Below are 23,105 nucleotides of genomic sequence, written 5' to 3'. Positions count from 1 at the left end.
ACATGACCGAATTTCGACAAGCAATTCTAGAGCCCAAGAAGTATCAGAGAAACGTCAAAGAAGATTAGAAGAGGTTTTCAGCTATTGGCCAATGATGATTTCGAAAGCAACTTTTGTATGCTTTTACAATTTCTGAGGCCTTTTCATAAAAAAAAGTCTCCACCTGATAGTTATATTATAGGTTAGGTTACCATAGGCCTTAGGTTACTATAGCAAAGTTACATCTTCAAACATCCTCAAGAGCTATAATACATCTGCAGCAGAACTGGATATGAAGACAAAATTGCATGACAGGAACACTTTAATTGTCCACTAATCTTCAGATTTCCTGCTATGTTTTAAAAAACTTTATTTGTGAAAACCTTTAGCGTCGCGGACAGCTGGTCGCCTTTGGCGGCTAGTTTATTAATATTTGTGAACTAACATTTGATTGTAGAAACGAAAGAATGTTTACGTAATTTCAAGTATAGGAAGAGTAAGTGAAGTTTCAAATATTTTCAAAATGCAATGATAGGATGCAAGCATTTCATGGTGTACTCAATTTTCTCTATACTTACGAAGGAGAAAATGAAATGGTTTGTCCTCTTGAGCAATTACAAAAAAAATGAAACGTCGTCGAAAATCAAGAATGCATTCCTAATTTTAATGTGAAATGGAATTTAAAACAAAATGCAGTGCAAGTGCCCGGCATGACCTAAATCAATGTTTTTTTAAGGTCAAGTGCCAGCTCCCAGTATGCATTTAACCGGTACTCCGAACACTGATGTTTCTCCTAATCTATCCTCGGTAGGCATTAAAATATCGAGTATAATAACCTTATAAAAGATGTTGGGAAATCAAATCATCTATATATATATTTCTCTTACACGGCACCAAAAAAAAAGCCTCATTACAACTCCCCGAATGGCAACGTTAGAAAATCGACCAATGATTGCTGCTAAAAATGTCACATGGCAAATGTCACATGGGTGGCTCAACATATAGCGCTTTTAAAAACGGAAACAATAACCAGAGTGAGCATTATCAGGTTGTTCAATTCAGATTCATGCACTAAAAACATGACAATATTTAATTTAAACTCAATTAGGAATTAATTAATTAATTGAAGTGAGAATGCTTTAAAAGGCCGCTGTTGAATTGATATTTTTCTACTGGGAGCTACCTAAACGTCTAAAAAACGTTTAAGTGTTTGTATTGAATGCATTGAATTTTTTTATATTTCGCGTTTATTTATGCATTGAATTTTCACGCTTTAAAATGCAGAATATTAGTGAAGCAATATTTGATAATTTATTTTGCTAATATGTTTCTTATTTAGCTAATGTTTTGATTTTTTCACCATGTACAATCTAAATAGCTAATATACTTTTTTAAAAGCCAATAAGAACATTGGTAGAATTCTTCTACATAAGTACAATACTATGTCTTTGATGGTAAAATACTATGTCTTTGATGATAATATACTATGTCTTTGTGCTAGAACATCGTGTTCATTGGCGAGCGAGCGCAGCGAGCCATGGTTCACGGCGTGAACCACATAGGATTGCGTAGCAATTCTCGGGGGTTGGCGAGCGTCAGCGAGCCGGGGGCGGAGCCTCCTAGTATTATATAAAACAACATTTTTATAAGCCTAAATAGTTAAAGTAACGAGTAACGCAAAGAGTAACGAGTTAATTTCGTTTGCTTTATCTTCCTGCTCTAAGAAATAGTGTTATTTTTTTTTTAGAATTTTTTAAAACTTGACATTTTTTCGTTTTTCAAACAGATAGAAAAGTTTCCGATTGACTTTTGGAACATCCGTCATTTATCTTTATGTACACTTTATTTTTATATATATTTTATCTTTATATTCATTTTTGGTATATTTTCAAAAATTAGGCTTATTTAATGTTCCTCCAAATTATAATCCGAGTGAGAAAGGAAAAAAAAAATCCCTGACGAATAATTATCGAAGTTGATCATAAAAAAGCAAGGATTAAAATCACTCCCTTTATTATTTTGGACAAATTCGGTTTTTAGCAATAGAAATTGACTTGGCCTTGTAAACCACCAGGTTTCACTACATTTTATAATTTATGAACAGAGTGTTTGAACTGTTCATTCTGCTTGTGTCTACTGCAGTTCTGCGATCCTAGACAGTTTCTTTGACTTCCCATGGTAGAAAATCCAAACTAATCTTGTAATTTCTCCCATTGTAGAAAATCCTAATTAGCATAGTAATTAATGCGGTTTATTACCCATTGCAAAATGGGTGCTGTTTCGGGTTTGATGGCGTGCACACCTTATTTGGACGTCATCACACTTTTCAACTGTGTTCAAGAGTTATAGTAAACACTGCACATGCGTCGTCACTGCATGCGTTGTTATGGCGACCGCTGCTGTGTGATAATTTTTTTAGAATTCTTTTTTTTCCACTTTTAATTTTGTTATGCATTAAGTTGATATGGGACCAGAGAGATCCCTTAAATATTTCTTGAGTTGTGAATACAAGAGAGTTTCACCATTATAACGATAGTTTTGCTTTTACTATTTCAATTAGAAAGCAGAAATTCTAACCTACAGTTCAAACTGGATCGTTTTCAATACTAATCATTCAGACCCGCAGTGGACTGATCGTTAAGACACGGTTCCTAGCAGATCACCGAAGTCAAGCATCTCTGCGGTCAGTGTGCGTAGAGTCCGAGGTGATGCGGTATGGATCCTCGTTAAACTGCTCTACCGTAAAGTGCTCGACTTCGCTCGTAGGTCGTCGGGCTACCCAAGAAGGGGTGCCATATCATCTGCTGAGGATCAAAATTGTGATGGCATGTCTTCGGATCATCATCAGGGATGTGAAAATNCAGGGATGCTTCCCAGACCGTCGCCAATAGCCCATTGTGCAGCTCCAGTGCGACGTATATGAACAACAACAACAATACTAATTCAGGTGAATATCACAAATAAAGAAAGTTCCCAACTGATTGACACGGTCCCAAAGGTTAGAGGTGAAGCAAGAAAAAAACGATGCCAAGGCCTAAACTTACCGAGATAATTAATTAAATTAGACAACAACCATTTTGCCAATGGGTCACACACTTCACACATGATCACAATTTTTTCTTTTTACATTGAATTTGTTTTCTGTTTACTAATGCTTGTTGTTTATCTAATATGTATAATTCTCTTACGTGGCTCCCAAATTTTGGCTGTATTTCTTTTCCGCTGGTGGCAACAGTTTTCATTTTTAAAGAAGTACTTTGTACAACTAAATAAGATTCTTTTCACAACACTTAAATATTTAATTTATTTTCTTCATTTATAGAGAAAACAGTCGGCAAAGAATTCTGTTTGGTTAAAAAACATTTCGCTAAAAAAATAACGAATTCTAAAAGAAATAAAAATAAACAACTTAAAAAATAAAAATGCTGTTGCCAGCCATAGAATTTTTTGAAAGTTAACTTAGCAACATAAATCAAAATGACATAGAAGCGCAACTAGATCAAAATTATGATACCTGAGCGCTTGACGTAACAAATCCTTCAATTCTAAAAGTGTTGTATCGCCAAATGCCCAAATTAACAATTGTGTTCTTAAAGAAATTCTATAAAAAGTTTTAAATAAACAACCTACTTCTACAACTGCTTCTTGAAGAACTTGGCTCATTGATTAAAAATATTGTTTTAATTTTACAGTACTAACTTTACTTCTACTTTCATTATTGCTATGACCCTCTTTCATTACATTTTACAACTTCATGCTAAATTTGAGGACTTTAAGTTGTTTTGTGGTTGAATACTGACATTTAGAAATGTGTACATAAAAAAAATAATATTTAGAGGTTAAGAGTTGCCTCAGAAAAATTTGAATTGTTGACATTGAACTTAACAATGGAAACAATCGTTTTTGTGAAAAATTGAATTGTATTGTTGACATCAAAACTAAAAATATTGTGTTTCAACTTAACAATACTACCTTAATTTATACTTTAGAATTGCCTCGGAGAAATTTGAATTGTTAGCAATGACTTAAACAAAAAGTTTTATTTTAACTGACAAATACTATATTATAATTTTAACTTTTTCTATGACTATACTCATTTTCTTACTCTTTTCTTTGTTTTTTATACATTTTATATTTTTGTGATAAAATAAAAAACTTATAGTTGTTCTGCTTCTGAACACTGATGAAAACACAAAATGATGGGCTTCATCAACAATCAAAAATATATACATTTATTTTACAAATTCCATATTATTAAGGTGGCGCCCTTCAGAGAATTAAAAATACAAAATTATCTTCATCAAAGCCGATGCTTTACATCCGGCGTTCAGTGGCAGACTACTATTTCATATTGTTTTACAACACATGGCTTTAGCCCTCTGGTGGGAAAGACTTTAAAACAAAACTTACAACAGTTACTTTTCTCAACAACTGAAATTTAGAATAGTGTGATTAAACAAAATATGTGAACTGTTTGCAATTTCAAATTAATATTGAAATGCACTGGTTCAGACTTTTCTACAGTGAAAAGTTTTCGGAACTTCAGTTTTCAAAAAAGTATACAAAAGCTAGACGTTAAGAACTTATCTAATGAACGAGCATTGGATTGCGAAGCAATCCGAAATGAACTGCGAAAGCAGTTCCGAGGCATGGCGAGCGCCAGCGAGCAGGGGGCGAATCCTCCTAGTTATTATTATTATTTATAATCTTCTTTTATTAGCACAAAGTCACCAACAACTTTGATACTTTTAGTCAAGAAAGAGGCCTAGGACAAAATATTGTTATAACCAGTGCAAGGCCTATTGATAAAAATATTTATTCTGCCGAAATTACCAGAATTCTAGAAGATTATTAGCAATTTTTTATTCTTTTTATCACGCACTATCATTTGCGAAAAAAAATTAATGTGATTTTACAGATTTAAATGTTGATCACCATGTTTTTTTTTTCTAATTTGGACAGAATGCTAAAAATACATTTTGATAAAAAACTGGCATGAATTTGTTAATTCATTTGTGGCTATGAATCAGATGAAACAAATAAATATTGTTAAAAAAATAATGCGAATTTGTATAATTATTTTGGTTTACCGAGTATTTTGCTCCAATTAAGACATATGAATCTGATACAAGTTTTAAGTGTAGACAGGATTTAACCCACAAAATTTCTTTTTTAGGAAGAAATAGATAATGATACTAGTCAAAGACCCAATGAAGCTCAACAAGCTATATTGAAGCAGGTAAACCTTTCCATTTTTCTTTACATCTTCCCCATGAATATTTAATAAAAATCATATTTAACGATTTATATTTTAAATGTATGGTAAAAATTACGCCATAAGAACAAAATAATGCTTTACAGAACGAAAACAGGTTTAGTCTAACTCCTTATTTTTTTGACCGGGATAGTCTGGTTGGCAGGGCGCTGGTCTCACGTTTGTGGGAACGGGAATTATTAATCCACCCTGGTAAATGGTTACTGATGCACGTTAAATCCGTCGGGACACAAAGTTCTCCGTGTTCCCATAACAAAACAATACCTATTAGGGTTGTGAATTGGAGATTGATCGTTTTCTAGTTCAGGTCAAAATTACGATCTGTGGATGAATGAATGGATGTATGAACGTGTCCTCCATATAAACGGATGTGACGTATGGGTTTGGTAGAATTCGAATTCTAGGCCACAGATGACACCACTAGAAAACAAACACAATCGTACCTCCTCTGCCTTATCGGCCGACGGCAACAACAACAACCTTATTTTTTAATGCTTTTTTCAGTACTTATATTAGTAATGCGTTTTGTTTTAATTTTTCGAATTTTTTTCACTATTTGTTACAAGTCACTTTTTTCCTCTTTTGTTTCATTTGAAAGACTTTTAAGCATCTATAGTCTGCCCATAATGCACTGCTTAAATTTTTATTCTATAACTGTGATAAAATAGCCGGCAGCAGTCTGTCCATCTGATTAACCGTAAAGTACAAGCGGTAAAGAAAATTTTTTACCTTTACGGTTTTCAGCCCATTTACAACTATTATGGTTTAAAAACCTTGAATACAAAACTATATGGTTTTTGAACCATTTACAACAAGTATGGTTCCAAAACTGTAAAAATAATTTAACTTGATATAGGAGCTAAGCGTTTCATTAGGCAATGGGAATTGGAGAGTGCAGGACCCTGGAGACTCTAAATGTGTCGAAAGGAATATTGTGGTGTCAAGGTTGGGACTCGAATTCCTGTGCTGTTGTTCATGAGACTGACAGATTAGCTCTCACGGCTATAATATGTACACAGTTTCAAGAAACAAAGTAGCTTCAGTAGAAGGGCTTTGTTGGTTCGATAAAATTCTGGTTCTTTAACCGTATCAGGTAAAAGCAGTTAATAAATAATTTTTCTTACAATTAACAGTCTGAATATCATCTTATCATTAATTATTTGATTGTTTTGTTTGAATATGGTAAAATAACAATTAAATAAGTAGTAAGAGGGTTTATTTGGTGGTATAGAATTCTGGTTGTTTGGCCGTATTAGGGAAAAGCAGTAAATAAACGATTTTTCTCACTGTTAAACAGTTTGAATATCATCTTATCAATAATTATTTGACTGTTTTGTTTGAATATGGTAAAATAACAATTAAATAAGTGGTAGGAGGGTCTATTTGGTGCTATAGAATTCTGGTTGTTTGGCCGTATTAGGGAAAAGCAGTAAATGAACGATTTTTCTCACTGTTAAACAGTTTGAATATCATCTTATCAATAATTATTTGACTGCTTTGTTTGAATATGGTAAAATCACAATTAAATAAATTATTATTTGACCATTTTTTCCAAGAAATTTTTAACAGTGTGTCAACTCGATAAACTAAATCGGAATACTTTTTAATAATTTTTTAAAGTATGGTTTTTGTAGCGACCACGAAACAATTATGTTAATCGACGGCGCATTTTCCGAGGTACTTATCAGAAAAAAACAATAATTTTTTTAAAAAAAATATCAAGACTGTTCTATTTACTTTTCATAACTAATAATTATTCTTTTCGTATTATTCTAGTTCAAAAATAATTTAAAGGATGTACTGACTGGAGACTACACAGACAAAGTCCTCTTGAAATGGTTAAGAGGTGAGAATTTTTTAATAACTTAAAATTTCGTTTAAGTTTTAATGAATTAATGTTTTTGTTCCTAAATCGTTTAGATCCACAAAACATCATTCAGAATAAATAAATACTTCTGAAATAAAAATTTTTAATATTTAATGGCTAAAAGAAATTTGTTGCTTAGTCTTATTATTCGAGTATTTGTTTTGAATATCAGGTGTTTTGAAAAGAAAATATAACAAGAATCGGAAAACGGAATTAATTGAAAGACAATCAAATATTACCCTCAACTTTTTAAGTAATTTGCAGTGATTTTAAAATAATAATTATTAAAGACTGAATCCTACAATTTTACAATCTCATCTTAATAACTTTTGTTCTAATGATCTACCGTCATTATTATTTACTTACTTACACAAATTTTCTCAGATACTGTTGAACCACTTTTGTTCGAATTTCGTATCTTGCTTTATAAAATTACATTCTTAAAAAATAGCATTAAAATTTGCATATCTTAAAATTCAAACATTTCTGACTATCAAAAAAAAAAAATATCAAAAATAGTTTTTTATACCTAGTTATCTTTGAATAAACTCATTTTATAACTGTGTACAATTTTTTCAATTTGCTTCATAAGTACTCGAGATATGACGAAATTCGCAAAAATTACAAATTTTGATAGTTCTCTTGACGAAACCATTAAAACCTTATTACTGCGGACTACTCCTATATTTTGGAATAATAAATACTCCTACATATATATTTTTCTTTTATAACCGTCACGGCTCTCCTATATTGTATTATCCCGAATCCCAATCCTTTGAAGAAGAAAAAACATATGTTTATTTAGATAAAGTATACTTTTGAGTCTGCTTTCATTACTTAAAATATTATATGCTCTAACTAATTTACATATTTGAGATCACTAACTCAAACCAGGGCTCGAAAAAACTCAAAAATTTTACCCGTCCCCGAGGACGGCTTGTCCAACAATGTACCTGTCCTCCTTTGAAACTAACCCGTCGCTTCTAAATAAATAAAAATATAATTTTCTCTTATTTATTACAAACATTTATATAAATTGCACCGTGAATTAGTAGTTACTTGGATTACAAATACTGGGATTGCATTATACAGTAATAAAAGGAATACCAGGTTACTAATAGGAACCTAGTATTTCTTTTATAAAATAATTTATTTCTTTTATGAAATAATTTATTTCTTTTATTAAATAATTTATTTATTTCATAAAATAATTTAAATTACAAATGTCAAGTTATCTGGAATGTCAATTTATCCGAGAGTACTGCGTTTTTTTAAATGAATCAAATATGAAGTTTGCCAGTTCCACAATCAAGCTAATGAATTACAGAGGTTTCTACACAAAAATTGGAAAGGGGTTTTCCATTTAGGTAGATGTTCATAATTGCGTTTAACGCTTCTTATTTAAGATCAGTACGTAATGGTTTTTTTTTTTTTTGTAAGTTCATTGCTGAAAAATCCCTTTCAACGGCTGCAGTACGGGAGACAGAGAAAACATCAATTCCACCATGCGCAGTATGTTGCTGTACGGGATTTCTAGATTAGAGGGTCATTTTAGAAGTGAGGCGCTAGACTCTTGTAAGATAACAAAAATTGAAAATGTATCACCAACATTAACGGGAAAATGGCCGTCCGCGCGGACGTCGCATTCGAGAAATTCGTTGTCCGCGGGGAATTTTTGACAGCCGAGGACGGGCGGACGGGTGGTTTTTCGAGCCCTGACTCAAACCATTGATATTGAGTCCTAATACGTGAAAATCCGATCATTAAATCAAAAGTTGTACTTCTGGGTAATCCATTTATTTTTTGCGTACCCTACCCTGAACTAGATATATGTTAGTGTAAGTTTCTTTGATAACTGTAATTACATCACATATTTGAGGTTACTAAAATAGACCATTGATATTGAGTCCTAGTACGTAAAATCCGATCATTAAATCAAAAGTTATACTTCTGAGTAATCCATTTTTTGCGTACTTGATATATGTTATTGTAAGTTTTTTTGATAACTGTAATTACAACACATATTTGAGGTTACTGAAACAGACCATTGATATTGGGTCCAAGTACGTGAAAATCTGATCTTATACTTCTGGGTAATCCATTTATTTTTTGTGTACCCTACCCTGAACTTGATATATGTTACTGTAAAGTTTTTGTTTTTATATCTATAACTGCAACACGATGTTATTAAACTATTTATTTTATTTTCAGTCAGAAATTATAACGTGAGAAAATGTGAAATGGTTTTCCGTGAGGTAAGTATTCACGAAGGAGCAAAAACACTCCTGTATTATTTCTCAATCTCATAGCCAGACTTTTAAATGATAAAAATAACAAGAAGAAAGAAAACAAAACACCTTTATTAATGGTTTAAATATTAGGAAAACAATTTCCATTTCATAAAAATTATGAAGGTCAAAGCAGAAACGTAAATCTCAGAAAACAATACGAAAAGGATACTGTGTGTCTTTAATTTCCTAATCGTCTTATTTAAAAGCAATCGCATCTATTTATGAAAGTTGCAACATATTTTACGTTCAAATCTTTTGTTATGGGAGGTCCCCCCATAAATAATTGAGACATATCTGAAAAAATAAACGTATTTACGTAGCCCTTAAAGTTATTATATGAAATTTGGCTGTCTGGGCAACGATTCCCAATGCTTTTCTGCAATGGAACCTAAAATGGTAGACCTTCTTTTAGTAGAATTTCCGACTTTATAAATAAAGTTTATCATTAATTATGAACATATTAATCATAGAAATATAAACGAAAAAGAAAAAACTTTGAGAATGATTATATAAAAATATGGTGTTCGATATTGCTGTAATTAGTTATTTTATTTTGAAAAGAGAACTTCGAAGGTAATGAAATATTTTTATAAATGCACAGGCTTTTAATTTCTTCGATGTGCACGTAATTATTAGAATACATATTTTACTGTGAATGACCTAAATCAAGAGAATGTCGACTTTCACCGGTGAATGTCAACAATCACATAGTCGCTTTGGTGAATGCCCGAGATATTTGTTATATCCAATTTGATATTAATTTATTAGTTTATATTATTATATTTATTCGATATTTTAATATCCACTGAGGATAGATTGGAAGAAACATCAGTGTTCGGAGTACCGATTAAATGCATACTGTGCAATGACACTTAACCTTAAAAAACATTGTTGTAGGGCTTACCGGGCAGTGGCACTTAACTAGACCTAGTATATATATTTCGGGCATTTATCAAAGCGACTATGTGATTCTGAACATTAACCGGTGAAAGTCAACTACGACCAATTTCGGTCATTCACAGTAGCACGTGTATTATCTTAAATTTTGTTATTTTTCCCCCATTGATGTTTTACCTGCATAATTTCTTAAAAATAATCGAAATATTAAATAAATAATGAAGTATTTTGATCAGATGTGAAAATAAAATTATAAACTTAAAAATAATAACTGATAAAAGGAAGTCCTTGACTCATGTAATACCAGTGTAGAAGTAAATCACAGCAACAGCAAATCAGTGGTTACACGACCAGCTGATTCGCTTATTTATTGATTCGCAGCTTCATTGGTTGGCTGCGTTGCTAATTCGTTAATTTTTTGATATTCTAATTGTTTCTTATTGTTTCGAAGAAACAGTGATCTGCTTATTCGCTAATTTTATAAATGATTTATTGACTTGCTTATTGACTCTTGCTTATTGACTTGTTAATTTGTTTATTCATGCTAATTAGATGATTTTTAACTTGTTACATGTTTCTTTAATATACTGGTCTAATTTATTTGATTTTTTTGCTAATCAATCTTTCATTCATTCGCTGTTTCATAGACTATATGATTTGTTGATTCAGTGATTTCCCGATTAATTAATTAGCTAATTATCAATTAGCTCTTTAATTTTGTTTAGCCGATTTATTTATTGATTCGCTTATAAACTTTATTCTGCTTCTAAAAGTCAAATTTATTGTTTATCTGCTACTTACTATTATACGAGTACTCATTGATTACAGCCAATTTTTTTTTTTTTATTCTGTTCATTACAAACTTCCGTAAAGACGGGGAATTACGAATGCTCGTAGAAACATTTTTACTAGCAATTATTACACGTAAAAAAAGCGAACAGGTATCGACTACTAATACAGCTGTTACTCTAAATTTTTCACTCTCAATTGAAAAAATATTAATTTCTACCACTGAAATGCATGTTTGTTTTTGTTTTTTTAGTTCCTGGCATATAGAGCTGTATTTAAGGTAGACACTATTGTAGAAGATTTCAATGTGCCGGAGGTAAGTGATGCTTTTAACAATGACATTCAGAAAAAACACCTCTGTGATTGTTTTTCTTTTTAAATTTGTTTTTTCTTAAATAAGTTTTTCGATCAGATGATGGAGTAAATTATTACTTATGTAATATTCTACATGTTGCAATCTCTACTTAAAAATTTAATAAAAATTATGTGCAGCTAATGACATAAAACATCTTTATAAACATTTGCCAACAGGGGCGCCTCCCAAGTCAAAACATTTTGATGGTTTATGTTGGTTTCAGTGCGATTTATGATGGTCCCCATCATCCTACATTTTCCATTATGCTTTCATGGTTTTTGATATGACAACAAACTGGTGTACAAATTTTGTACACCAGTATGCACATAAAAATGCTATTACAAATAATTGATATTTGTAGTGGCATTTTTGATAAATATTTATTTAATGAAAATATTGATAAATGTCATTGGATGGATGTTTGTAGGTTTAATCTTTTTGAAAATGTACTCTTTAATGGCTTTAATTTCTATGAACAAAATATAGGGATTCCGCAAGGTAATTCTTTTTCTGGTGCTTTTGCTAATATTTTTTTTATATTTTTTTGAAGCTAAATCTAGTGAGTTTAATGATTTTAAAGCTTTTAGGTATATTGATGATTTAATTTTGTTTAATTGCGAAAATTATGATTTTATTTTTAATATTTATCCTAAAGAATTGGTTTTGAAGAAGACTAGTGAAAATTGCTTGACGCCGGGTGGTTGAGTGGTAGCGCTTCGCGCTTCCGTGCCACAGGTCCTGGGTTCGATCTTCGGGCCGGGCAATTTTGACTCAGCCTTTCATCTCTTAAGTGGGTAGATAAATGAGTACCAAGCATGCTTGGGAACTAAACACTGGGGGTTTCGCGTTCGGCTGACCACCTAACCGGAACATCTGCTCTTGCACCCCAGAGCCCAAGGTCAAGAAAACTGAGATGGGCACAGTAGGCCTTGGCTCTCTATAGCCTGTCGTGCCACTGAGTTTTAGTTTAGTAGTGAAAATTGCTTGAAAGTTGAATATTTAGATTTTAAAATTGATATTGTTGATAAGCTAATTAAAATTGGTGTTCATGATAAAATAAAGGGCTTTAATTTTAAAGTTATTTCTTTCTGTAATTTTAAAACTAATTTGTGCTGTAAAATTTTCAAAAATTTAGTTTTGTCTCAATTGTTTAGAATTAATAAAATTTGTAATAATGTTTTAAGTTTTCAAGAGGCAACTAGTAATTTTTAAAATTTTTTAGATAATAATGGTTTTTCTTTTAATTTTTGCAATATTGATTTTAAAATTAAGAAACTGATTAAGAATTATTAGATTTTTTATTTAATAAGGCAAAATCCAATTCTTGATCGAGTTGCCCCGGTCAAGCTTTACTTTTAATGATGTCACTATTTTCTGGCTCTTTCTTAACTTCTGTCCTTTTTTTTTCTTTCTACTGAGCAGGTTAGTGGGCGTTGTTTTTATGTTTATTTCAATTTATTTATGTCCCGCAGTCAGTTGTGTTATCTGTTTACAGGATTTTTGTTTCAAGTAAGCTTTTTTACGTACTATTCTTATGTATTTTTTTTTTTTGTTTTTATTTTTCTGTATTTGCTTTATGTATTTTATTTTTCATCTTATATCTTTTTTCTGGACTTCGGCAAAACCTTTGGGATACAGAGAGAGCAATTTTAGACTTTTTGTCGTGCTCTCTCGATAGAAAAGGTTTTGCTTTTATGACTTCCGGAGCTGGTAACCCCTGAAGACGTCAGCTTCGGTTGTCATATTTATCCATTTTTTTTCATATTTCATTGTTTCTCTTTTTTACCGTAATACACGTATCTGTAACAGTATGCGATCACGAAATCGAAAGTTATCGGTTGCAAACTTAATAATAATGGAAAGGTAAAAATTATTGAGAAATTGTTTTTCAAATGTTTGGTGTGTTCTGTTTCAAAAAGATTTTCCCATGTTCTGGCTAGTTTTTTCAAATTCTTCCGCCGACTCTGCCAATGATTAGGATAGAACTAAATGAAAACTTAATAAATAAATGCCTGATATTTTCAGGCTCCGCTAGAGGGCGTACTCAAGCGTTGAGATCGCGAATTGCATACTAGAGAAACTTATCATAATTTTTAAATGCATTTCCGTGATTGAAAGACTGCATAAACAATACAAAGTTGAATGTGGAAGTTCGATGTATAGTAAAAAAAAAAAAAAAAAAAAAGTTATTGCCCACCGTCACCGCTGTTTCAAAAAAATCATTACTAAACATGCTTCTTTCTGTCATAATTCAAAAATAGTTAAATGGAATAGAGATTTTTCATATTTCTAGAGAAATGATTAAAGAACTTTCAGATATTTGAAATGCATGTTCACGAAACTGGACACAGCTTAAAATGTTTAAGCTCGAATTCTGTTTTTAAAAACTCTGTTATGAATATTGCTCAATAAATTTACAATAGTGGTATTAAGTTTATGTTGTAGGAATTAAAGGATTTTAAAAATCACTTTATTGCTTAGAGTCAAGTTAATATATTTTCAAACATCAGTATCGTGATTTAAGCAAAAAATATTTCATGATTCAGTTCGAATCAACTATTTAATTTTAAAATGTTTTTAATGCGTAGGTGGCGGTCAAGTATAATTTCCAGTCATACATAGGAGAGTCAAAAGATGGAACTCCTTATGGTTATATTGCTCTGGGTCGAGCAGATCTTTATGGTAATTTCATTTCCTAACAATTTGAAACTGCATACATACTAATATAAAATAAATATTACTTTCTAAATCTACTAACAATTTCTCTAATTACTAATCCTTAATTTAAAAATTTTGCCTCCTAATTAGAAATTAGTAGCTTTTAATTAGAAATTAGTAGTTTCTCATTCGAAATTAGTAGTTTCTCATTAGAAATTAGTAGTTTCTAATTAGAAAATAGTAATTTGTAATAAGAAAATGGTAATTCCTCATTAGAAATTAGTAGTTTCTAATTTCTTAATTATTTAGAAATTAGTAGTTCCTCTCCTCATTAGAATTAGTAGTTCCTAATTAGAAATTAGTAGTTTCTAATTTCTTAATTATTTAGAAATTAGTAGTTCCTTATTAGAATTAGTAGTTCCTAATTAGAAATTAGTAGTTTCTCTTTAGAAATTAGTAGTTTCTCATTAGAAATTAGTAATTCCTCATTAGAAATTAGTAGTTTCTCATTAGAAATTAGTAATTTCTAATTAAAAACTAGTAATTTTTAATTAGAAATTAGTAGTTTCTGATTTGAAATTAGTTATTTAAAAAATATTGCTTTCTTTTTCTTCGTTTTAATTAAAAAAATATTTATCCTGAACAAGATCAGCAATGGTCAACTTCAATGATTTTTTTTTGAGACACAATCAAATCAATTTAAAAAATGGTTAAGAACTTTTTTATGAATACATGATTTTTAATAATTGAAAGTTTTTCTATTACTAATTTTATTGTAAGTAACATGAGAAGTCAACGAAAAAAATATATTATTTAAATATTTACCTTAACACGAGGAACAAAACAACATCAGTTTTTAGAAAGAAATACGGTGCATTACATGGAGAAGAAATTCTGACATTGAATGGTAATAGCATTTCCTGCAAAAGAGAAACATAATTCTGGTTAATTAACCAAAATATATGGTATTTAAACCATTCATTTGGTTCATATGGTAGCAGTTAATCGAAAACTCTTGTTGTTGAAATTATAGTTCTTATTACGACATATTTAGTAAAAAATACTATTTAAAAATGAATTAAACCGAATGAATGGTTTTTATGCCAGAATTTCTTCTCCGCCAGAATTTCTTTCTCTATCTCCTGATCGATAATTAATGATTATTAGATTATATTTTCCGACTAATCTATCGACCTAATGGTGAGAAAATTTATCTGAGAAGGAAACGTTAAGAAATTTTTTTTTCGCTTGATAAAATTCTGCTCCCACTTTATAACCGATTGATTTTTTTTAAAAAAAATACACTCCTTTTTCCCAGAATCAGGGTTCGGATCCGTATTTTCCAGCATTTTATGATGTATTGATTACTCCATAATGGTGTTACTCNATGAAAATATTGATAAATCTTATTGGATGGATATTTGTAGGTTTAATCTTTTTGAAAATGTACTTTTTAATGGCCTTAATTTTTATAAACAAAATATAGGGATTCCGCAAGGTAATTCTTTTTCTGATGCTTTTGCTAATATTTTTTTTATATTTTTTTGAAGCTAAATCTAGTGAGTTTAATGATTTTAAAGCTTTTAGATATATTGATGATTTAATTTTGTTTAATTGTGATAATTATGATTTTATTTTTAATTTTTATCCTAAAGAATTGGTTTTGAAGAAGACTAGTGAAAATTGCTTAAAAGTTGAATATTTAGATTTTAAAATTGATATTGTTGATAAAGAAATTAAAACTGGTGTTTATGATAAAAGAAAGACTTTCAATTTTAAAGTTATTTTTTCTATAATTTTGAAACTAATTTTTGCAGTAAAATTTTCAAAAATTTAGTTTTTTCTCAATTGTTTAGAATTAATAAAATTTGCAATAATGTTTTAAGTTTTCAAGAGGCAACTAGTAATTTTTGAAAAATATTAGAAAATAATGGTTTTCCTTTTAATTTCTGTAATATTGATTTTAAAACTAATAAAATGATTGAGAATTATTAGTTTTTTTTATGTAATAAGGCAAAATCCAAGTCTTGATCGAGTTACCTCGGTCAAGCTTTACTTTTAGTGATGTCACTATTTTCTGGCTCTTTCTTAACTTCTGTCCTTTTTTTTTCTTTCTACTGAGCAGGTAAAGGGGTGTTGTTTTTATGTTTATTACAATTTATTTATGTCTCGCAGTCAGTTGCGTTATCTGGTTATAGGATTTTTGTTTCAAGTAAGCTTTTGTACGTACTATTCTTATGTATTTGCCTTCTTTTTATTATTTTGTATTTGCTTGATGTATTTTATATTTTGTATTATATTCCTTTCCTGGACTTCGGCAAAACCTTTGGGGGTACAGAGAGAGCAATTTTAGACTTTTTGTCGTGCTCTCTCGATAGAAAAGGTTTTGCTTTTATGACTTTCGGAGCTGGTACCCCCTGAAAACGTCAGCTTCGGTTGCCATATTTATCCATTTTTTTCATATTTCATTGTTTCTCTTTTTTACCGTAATACATGCATCTGTAACAGTATGCGATCACGAAATCGGAAGTTATCGGTTACAAGCTTGTTAATAATAGAAAAGTAGAAATTATTGAGAAATTGCTTTCAAATGTTTGGCGTGTTCTGTTTCAAAAAGACTTTCCAATGTTCTGGCTAGTTTTTTCAAGTTCTTCTGCTTTTTCCTTCGGGAAATTTTGCTTCTTGTTGAATGAATGATACTAAGAAAATAGCGTCCGACTCTGCCAATGATTATGATAAAACTAAATGAAACCTTAATAAATAAGTGCCTGATATTTTCAGGCTCCGCTAGAGGGTATACTCAAGCGTTGCGATCGCGAATCACATACCGAAGAAACTTATAAATTTTAAACGCATTTCCGTTATTGAAAGACTGCGAAAGCAATACCAAGTTGAATGTGGAAGTTCGATGTACAGTAAAAAAAAAAAAAAAAAAATTATTGACCACCGTCACCGCTGTTTCAAAAAATCATTACTAAACTTGCTTCTCTGTCATAATTCAAAAATAGTTAGATGGAATATTATGAGATTTTTCATATTTCTAGAGAAATAATTAAAGAGCTTTCAGATATTTGAAATGCATGTTCGCGAAACTGGTTCACGACATAACTTAAAATGTTTAAGCTCGAATTCTGTTTTCAAAAATTCTGTTATAAATATTGTTCAATAAATTTATAATAGTGGTATTAAATTTATGTTCTGGGAATTAAAGAATTTTGAAAATCACTATTGTTTAGAGCCATGCTAATATATTTTTAAACATCGGTATTGTGGTATCGGTAATATTTCATGATCCTAATCAACTATTTAATTTTGAAATGTTTGTAATGCGTAGGTGGCGGTCAAGTATAATTTCCAGTCATACGTAGGAGAGTCAAAAGATGGAACTCCTTATGGTTATATTGCACTGGGTCGAGCAGATCTTTATGGTAATTTCTTTTCCTAACAATTTGAAACTGCATGCATACTACATAATATAAAATAAATATTACTTTCTAAATATACTAGCAATTTCTCAAAATACTAATCCTTAATTTAAAAATATTGCCTCCTAATTAGAAATTAGTAGTTTTTAATTAGAAATTAGTAGTTTCTCATTAGAAATTAGTAGTTTCTAATTAGAAATTCGTAGTTTCTCATTAGAAATTTTTCATTAGAAATTAGTAATTCCTCATTAGAAATTAGTAGTTTCGAATTTCTTAATTAATTAGAAATTAGCAGTTCCTAATTAGATATTAGTAGTTTCTCATTAGAAATTAGTAATTCCTCATAAGAAATTAGTAGTTTCTAATTAGAAATTAGTAATTTCTATTTAAAAACTAGAAATTTTTAATTAGAAAAATAAAAATTACACAAAATATTGCTTTCTTTTTCTTCTTTTTAATTTAAAAAATATTGATCCTGAACAAGTCAACTTCAATGATGCTTCTTTTTTTTTTTTCTTTTCTTTTTTGAGACACAATCAAATCGATTTAAAAAAAAAGTTAAGAACTTTTTTGATGAATACATGATTTGTAATAATTGAAAAAAATTTCTATTAATGATTTTATTGTAAGTAACATGAGAAGTCAACGAAAAAAAAAATTATTATTTAAATATTTACCTTAACACGCGGAACAAAACAACATCAGTTTTTAGAAATACGGTGCATTACACGGAGAAGAAATTCTGACATTGAATGGTAATAGCATTTCCTGCAAAAAAGAAACATAATTCTGGTTAATTATCCAAAACATATGGTATTTAAATCATTTATTTGGTTCATATGGTAGCAGTTAATCGAAAACTCTTGTTGTTGAAATTATAGTTCTTATTACGACATATTTAGTAAAAAATACTAATTGAAAATAAATTAAACCGAATGAATGGGTTTCATGCCAGAATTTCTTCTCCGCCGGACTTTCTCTATCCCCTGATCTATAATTAATGATTATTAGATTATTTTTTCCGACTAATCTATCGACCTAATGGTGAGAAAATTTATCTGAGAAAGAAACGTTTAAAAAAAAATTTTTTTTCGCTTAATAAAATTCTGCTCCTACTTTAAAACCGATTGATTTAAAAAAAAAAAAAAAAAAAATACACTCCTTTTCCCCAGAATCAGGGTTCGGATCCGGATTTTCCAGCATTTTATGATGTATTGATTACTCCATAATGGTGTTACTCTCTTGTTTAACAGGATTTGCTGTATCCATGACAGAGTTTGAAGTAATCCGGCTATGTTCATATGAAATAGAAAAATATGTAAAAAGGTTGAAGAAACTGAGTGAAAAGGTAATTTATGTCTTCTCTTTACTATACTACGGTTTGTCTACGGTAAGAACTCCCCCCGTCACAAAGTCTGAGGCCGTCTGCTGCTATGGAAACAAGAATAGCGCATTTCAGGGAGGGTAGCTTCGCTTCTGTCTCGGTTTAACTCAATAAGCCTAAGAAAAAAATTCCCTTTCACTCGCCGACCCAAACCAAAACCTGTCCTAAACAATGACTCTACACCTCGACTTGAAATAGTTATACCTCATTACCATAGTCACCGCCACAGGCCCAGACAAGTAGGTAGGGGAGTTCTCACTTTAGGTAGACAAACTATGCATTCAGGATGCAAATAAATGCGTTTTTACAAATACCAATAATTGTTGGTTAAAATTATGTATGTATACTTGATTAATTAGGAATCCGATTAAAGTACGTAAACTTTTTATGTTACTCTAAGTCTAGAAAGACAAAAATTAGTCCCAACTGTTTTCCATGCAAAATAAATATATAAATAAAAATTAAAAAATTGCTTGTTTTTGGTTGTTGAAAAAATTGTAGCAGTTTGAAACTGCTAAGACTTTTTCGAGTTTAAAAATATTTTTAACATCTGAAATGTGACTCAGAAATCGAAAAAATTTTAAAATATCAACACAAAAAATGTTTTTTTTATTAACTCTGCTTGTTTTTGGTACGATGTATAATGGAGAACAAAATTAGGTCCGATTATATTGATTTGTGCCATGAGGATCTGTAGCATCAAATGATGGTAAATATTCGTCCCAATTACACGTCAATTTAACGGAAAAAGTTACGGAACATATTTTTATAAATGCAACACATTTTTAAGAGAACAACACATTTTTACAATTCACAAAGATATGCACCACATTTTTATGAAAAAGTTATAAATTCCACAATAAAGCATTTCCCATCGTTTTCTACAACTGTTCTCAACGTTTTACGTATTTTTAAATTCTTTTTATTGTCAAGTTTACGATTCATTCCTTTTTTTCTTAAAAAAGGAAAGAAGGAAGAAAGTTTTCGTTTCTTTAAGCAAATGATTTTTTTTCTTCTGCTATTAGTTTGCCGAAAACAAAATGCTTGAAGGAATTATTTTAATTTCAATAAATATAGATTTTGCAGTTTTTTTTGAACGACATGTGGTGTGAAAAACTTTACTTTCCTTCATTAAATATGACTGTATTGCTGAGAATTTTTACACTTACTATCTTTTCACACAATTAGTTTTTACGAGTTCTTCACAGTTCTTACACCTATTATCTTACATAATTACTTTTTTGGTCATTCTTTTACTAAAAAGATCTGAACGGATTCGAATACTTTGTGCAATTCTGAGAGGAAATAAACATTTACTGTCAACAAATATATATGTTAACGTCAATGACTTAAATCAAGAGGAAGTCAACTTTTACCGGTGAATATCAACAATCACATGATCGCCTTTTTATAGATGAAGGTTGACATTGTCGATAACTTCTCTCCCCACATTGGTGGCCTTCGGGCGTGATGTGAACACGCCTACCTTGGCAGAAACGCCCACTGCGATCTGAACACGCCTACTTCGATGGACGGTTCACATTGAACAGTGGACTTGCTATTTGTGACTGCGACATTGTCCTCCTTACGCTGTTGCTACTCAGTCATGATCACACATAACGTACAACGTATTCACTCGACTGCTAAAGGCAACACAGGAACAACCACGACCGTGAACTTAAGGAAGCAGGTTAACCTCGAACCCCCCAATATGGGTATGCGGGAAATGTTCGACTCGTCGCCGCGACAGGTCCCCTCAGGAGAGGAAACGCAGATAATTCATCGGCACAAGTGCCGACCGAGGGACCCGGCGAAGCCCCCCAAGACACTGTGAAAGCTGAACTTAATACAGCTCTCAAAAGTACGTGTTCTTAATACCGTTCTCCCGGCTTCTCACAAAACAGCAATGCATCAACAAGTGGTATCCGTTCATCGAATTCAATGACAGCTATAACTCTGGTGGGGGAGTACTGCAGTGTATCTACCACTGCAAAAATATAATTCCAATTCTCTAGTATATAAGACATGTTAACTCGATTCTACGGTGGGATACCCTTTCATAGATAAAGGTAGACATGGTCGATGTGACTCTCTCCACAATAGTGCTTACAATATAACACGTTCTTTCAATCTAACTTTCAACGAAACAAACAAAAATTGAAATTGGAAGACTGATTCCGGAATCTTGGTATGATGCTACCCAAAAGGGATAACATTCAAAACCTTACACTTTTTTTTATGCTATGATATTAATTTTGTTAAATTTTTTTCGGCTCACCACAGAATTCATAAATTACCGAAAACTCTTGTAAATCGTAAAATTTTACGCGTTCATTTAAACACAAATCACAATAATAAAACTCCCTAGAATATTAAGCCTGTTCACGCAACGCCTCGTAAGCATAACATAAGCGGAAGGATACACCACAAGTTTTCTAAATTTCTTCCTGTTTTAGAAAGCTTGTTATTGTTTACATTCAGTCAACCATACATAATATGGAGACAGCATAGGAGACACTATACACCACAGGAAAAGCTTTTTAATGCTTTCATTTCCTTAAGCAATTTAAATTATAGAAAAAGTGAGTTTAAGAAAACCTAAATACGTTTCAATTGCAGATATCAGTTTCAATTGCAGTTATTGGGATGGAATTTCCCTTTTGCACATTTCTCTAAAATTTCCCGGTCCCGCAGTGGACTGATCGTTAAGACACGGCTCCCAGTAGAACACCGAAGTCAGGCATCACTGGCTGCTGGTAGTAAGCGGGCGGGTGACCACTTTGATCATTCTGCGTGGGGACCGAGGGTGCGCGGTATCGGTCCTCGTTAAACTGTGCTGCAGTAAAGAGCTTGACTTCCCGCAGGTCGTCGGGCTACCAAAGCAGGGAAGCCATCCCCTTCGCAGAGGATCAAAATTGCGATGGCATGTCTTCGGATCATCCTCAGGGATGTTTCCCAGACCGTTGCCAATAGCCCATCGTGCTGCTCTAGTACGACGTAAATAAAGTACCTCCCTATAATCCAAAACTTTCGGTACTTTGGAATTATCCCGTCGACCTGTCAACGCTCGCGAAAATGCGAAAATCCTTTGGCGCCATCGTAATGAAAAGCAATTTCCAAAATAAACATTCTAAACACATTAAATTTATCAAATAGCAATGAAATAATAATAACAAAAAAAATGAAAGTGTCAAAATACGTAATAAAAAAGTGTAATAAAAAGAATCAAAACAAAGTAAAAACCTCTATTTTTTTATGATTACGCATCGAATTATTCTTGAAATTAACCATATATGTATATTACTATTAATCATTTCTGCGGCCAAAAATTCTTGATAGCTTTTAAAGCGCAAACAAACAAATCATTGTGCAGTCGCCGCCACATAAATTCGTTTAAATACAAATCCAAGTGTATTCGGGTAGTTTCGTGGTATTCTCTTCTGTTTAATAATAATAATCTCTTCGCAGCTAGGCAAATCTCAAATTCGAATCCTTTCGCAGAGGAGTAAGACTATATTTCAACGCGTTAAGGAAAACTAACTCGCATGGTAAAGGAATACACAGTAAATATGATACAATTTGTGGTTATTGGTGCAGAGGCTACCTTTTAGTGATAAATACCGGGTTTGGCGTAAATGATCGACGGGATAATCCAATTCATTCTCTTTTCAGTATGTACTCTATGACGGGTACCAAATTTTCGTTTCAGTATTTGAAACTTGATGATTGTACTCACTTACAGTCCTTGGCCAAATTAGTAGACTCACTATAAGATTCTATGCGACATCTTAACCCCCTGACGCTTCTGCACGTAAGAAGTTGTATTTTAAACAGCAGTCTTTTTCACATAGCAAAATCGGTTTTCCCATGTTATTAGATAGGGAAATAGTGTATTGGAGAGAAATGTTCTCGTAATTTTGCCTCTTTGCTCAATCGCCTGTGGGTTAATTATCAGGTGATACTACACAGCTTTATTGCTTTTACGTAACTGAAACCGGTTTGCACCTGTTTACGTTCGTGTACATTAGGCGCACATTGTTCGTATACATTAGTTAAATTAGACGATGTATGTAATATAAATTTGACGATAGGATAAATTAGACGATATATTATACAAATATAGAATATTTATTACATCAGGTATTACATTAGTATATTATAATAATTAGATCAAATCATTAGACG

The 23,105-nt window shown here is 31.4% G+C and overlaps 1 protein-coding gene across 2 annotated transcripts in view; it reads left to right on the top strand.

Moving 5' to 3' along the window:
- The window catches only part of LOC107444765 (SEC14-like protein 2), a 65,574-nt gene that overhangs the window by 20,731 nt on the left and 21,738 nt on the right, over positions 1-23,105 (top strand). Inside the window, exons 2-7 of one of the 2 annotated variants that reach the window (XM_071183022.1) lie at positions 5,156-5,218; positions 7,031-7,100; positions 9,333-9,376; positions 11,352-11,414; positions 17,446-17,539; positions 18,790-18,884. In XM_071183022.1, coding sequence (XP_071039123.1) covers positions 5,156-5,218; positions 7,031-7,100; positions 9,333-9,376; positions 11,352-11,414; positions 17,446-17,539; positions 18,790-18,884 — 429 coding nt within the window. Of the gene's footprint in view, positions 1-5,155; positions 5,219-7,030; positions 7,101-9,332; positions 9,377-11,351; positions 11,415-14,041; positions 14,136-17,445; positions 17,540-18,789; positions 18,885-23,105 lie in introns of both variants that reach the window. The other variant, XM_071183023.1, reaches the window with a different exon arrangement.

The sequence above is a fragment of the Parasteatoda tepidariorum genome, chromosome 7 (genome assembly GCF_043381705.1).
Source record: "Parasteatoda tepidariorum isolate YZ-2023 chromosome 7, CAS_Ptep_4.0, whole genome shotgun sequence".
Taxonomy (NCBI): Eukaryota; Metazoa; Arthropoda; class Arachnida; order Araneae; family Theridiidae; genus Parasteatoda; species Parasteatoda tepidariorum.
This window is presented reverse-complemented; position numbering and strand designations above follow the sequence as displayed.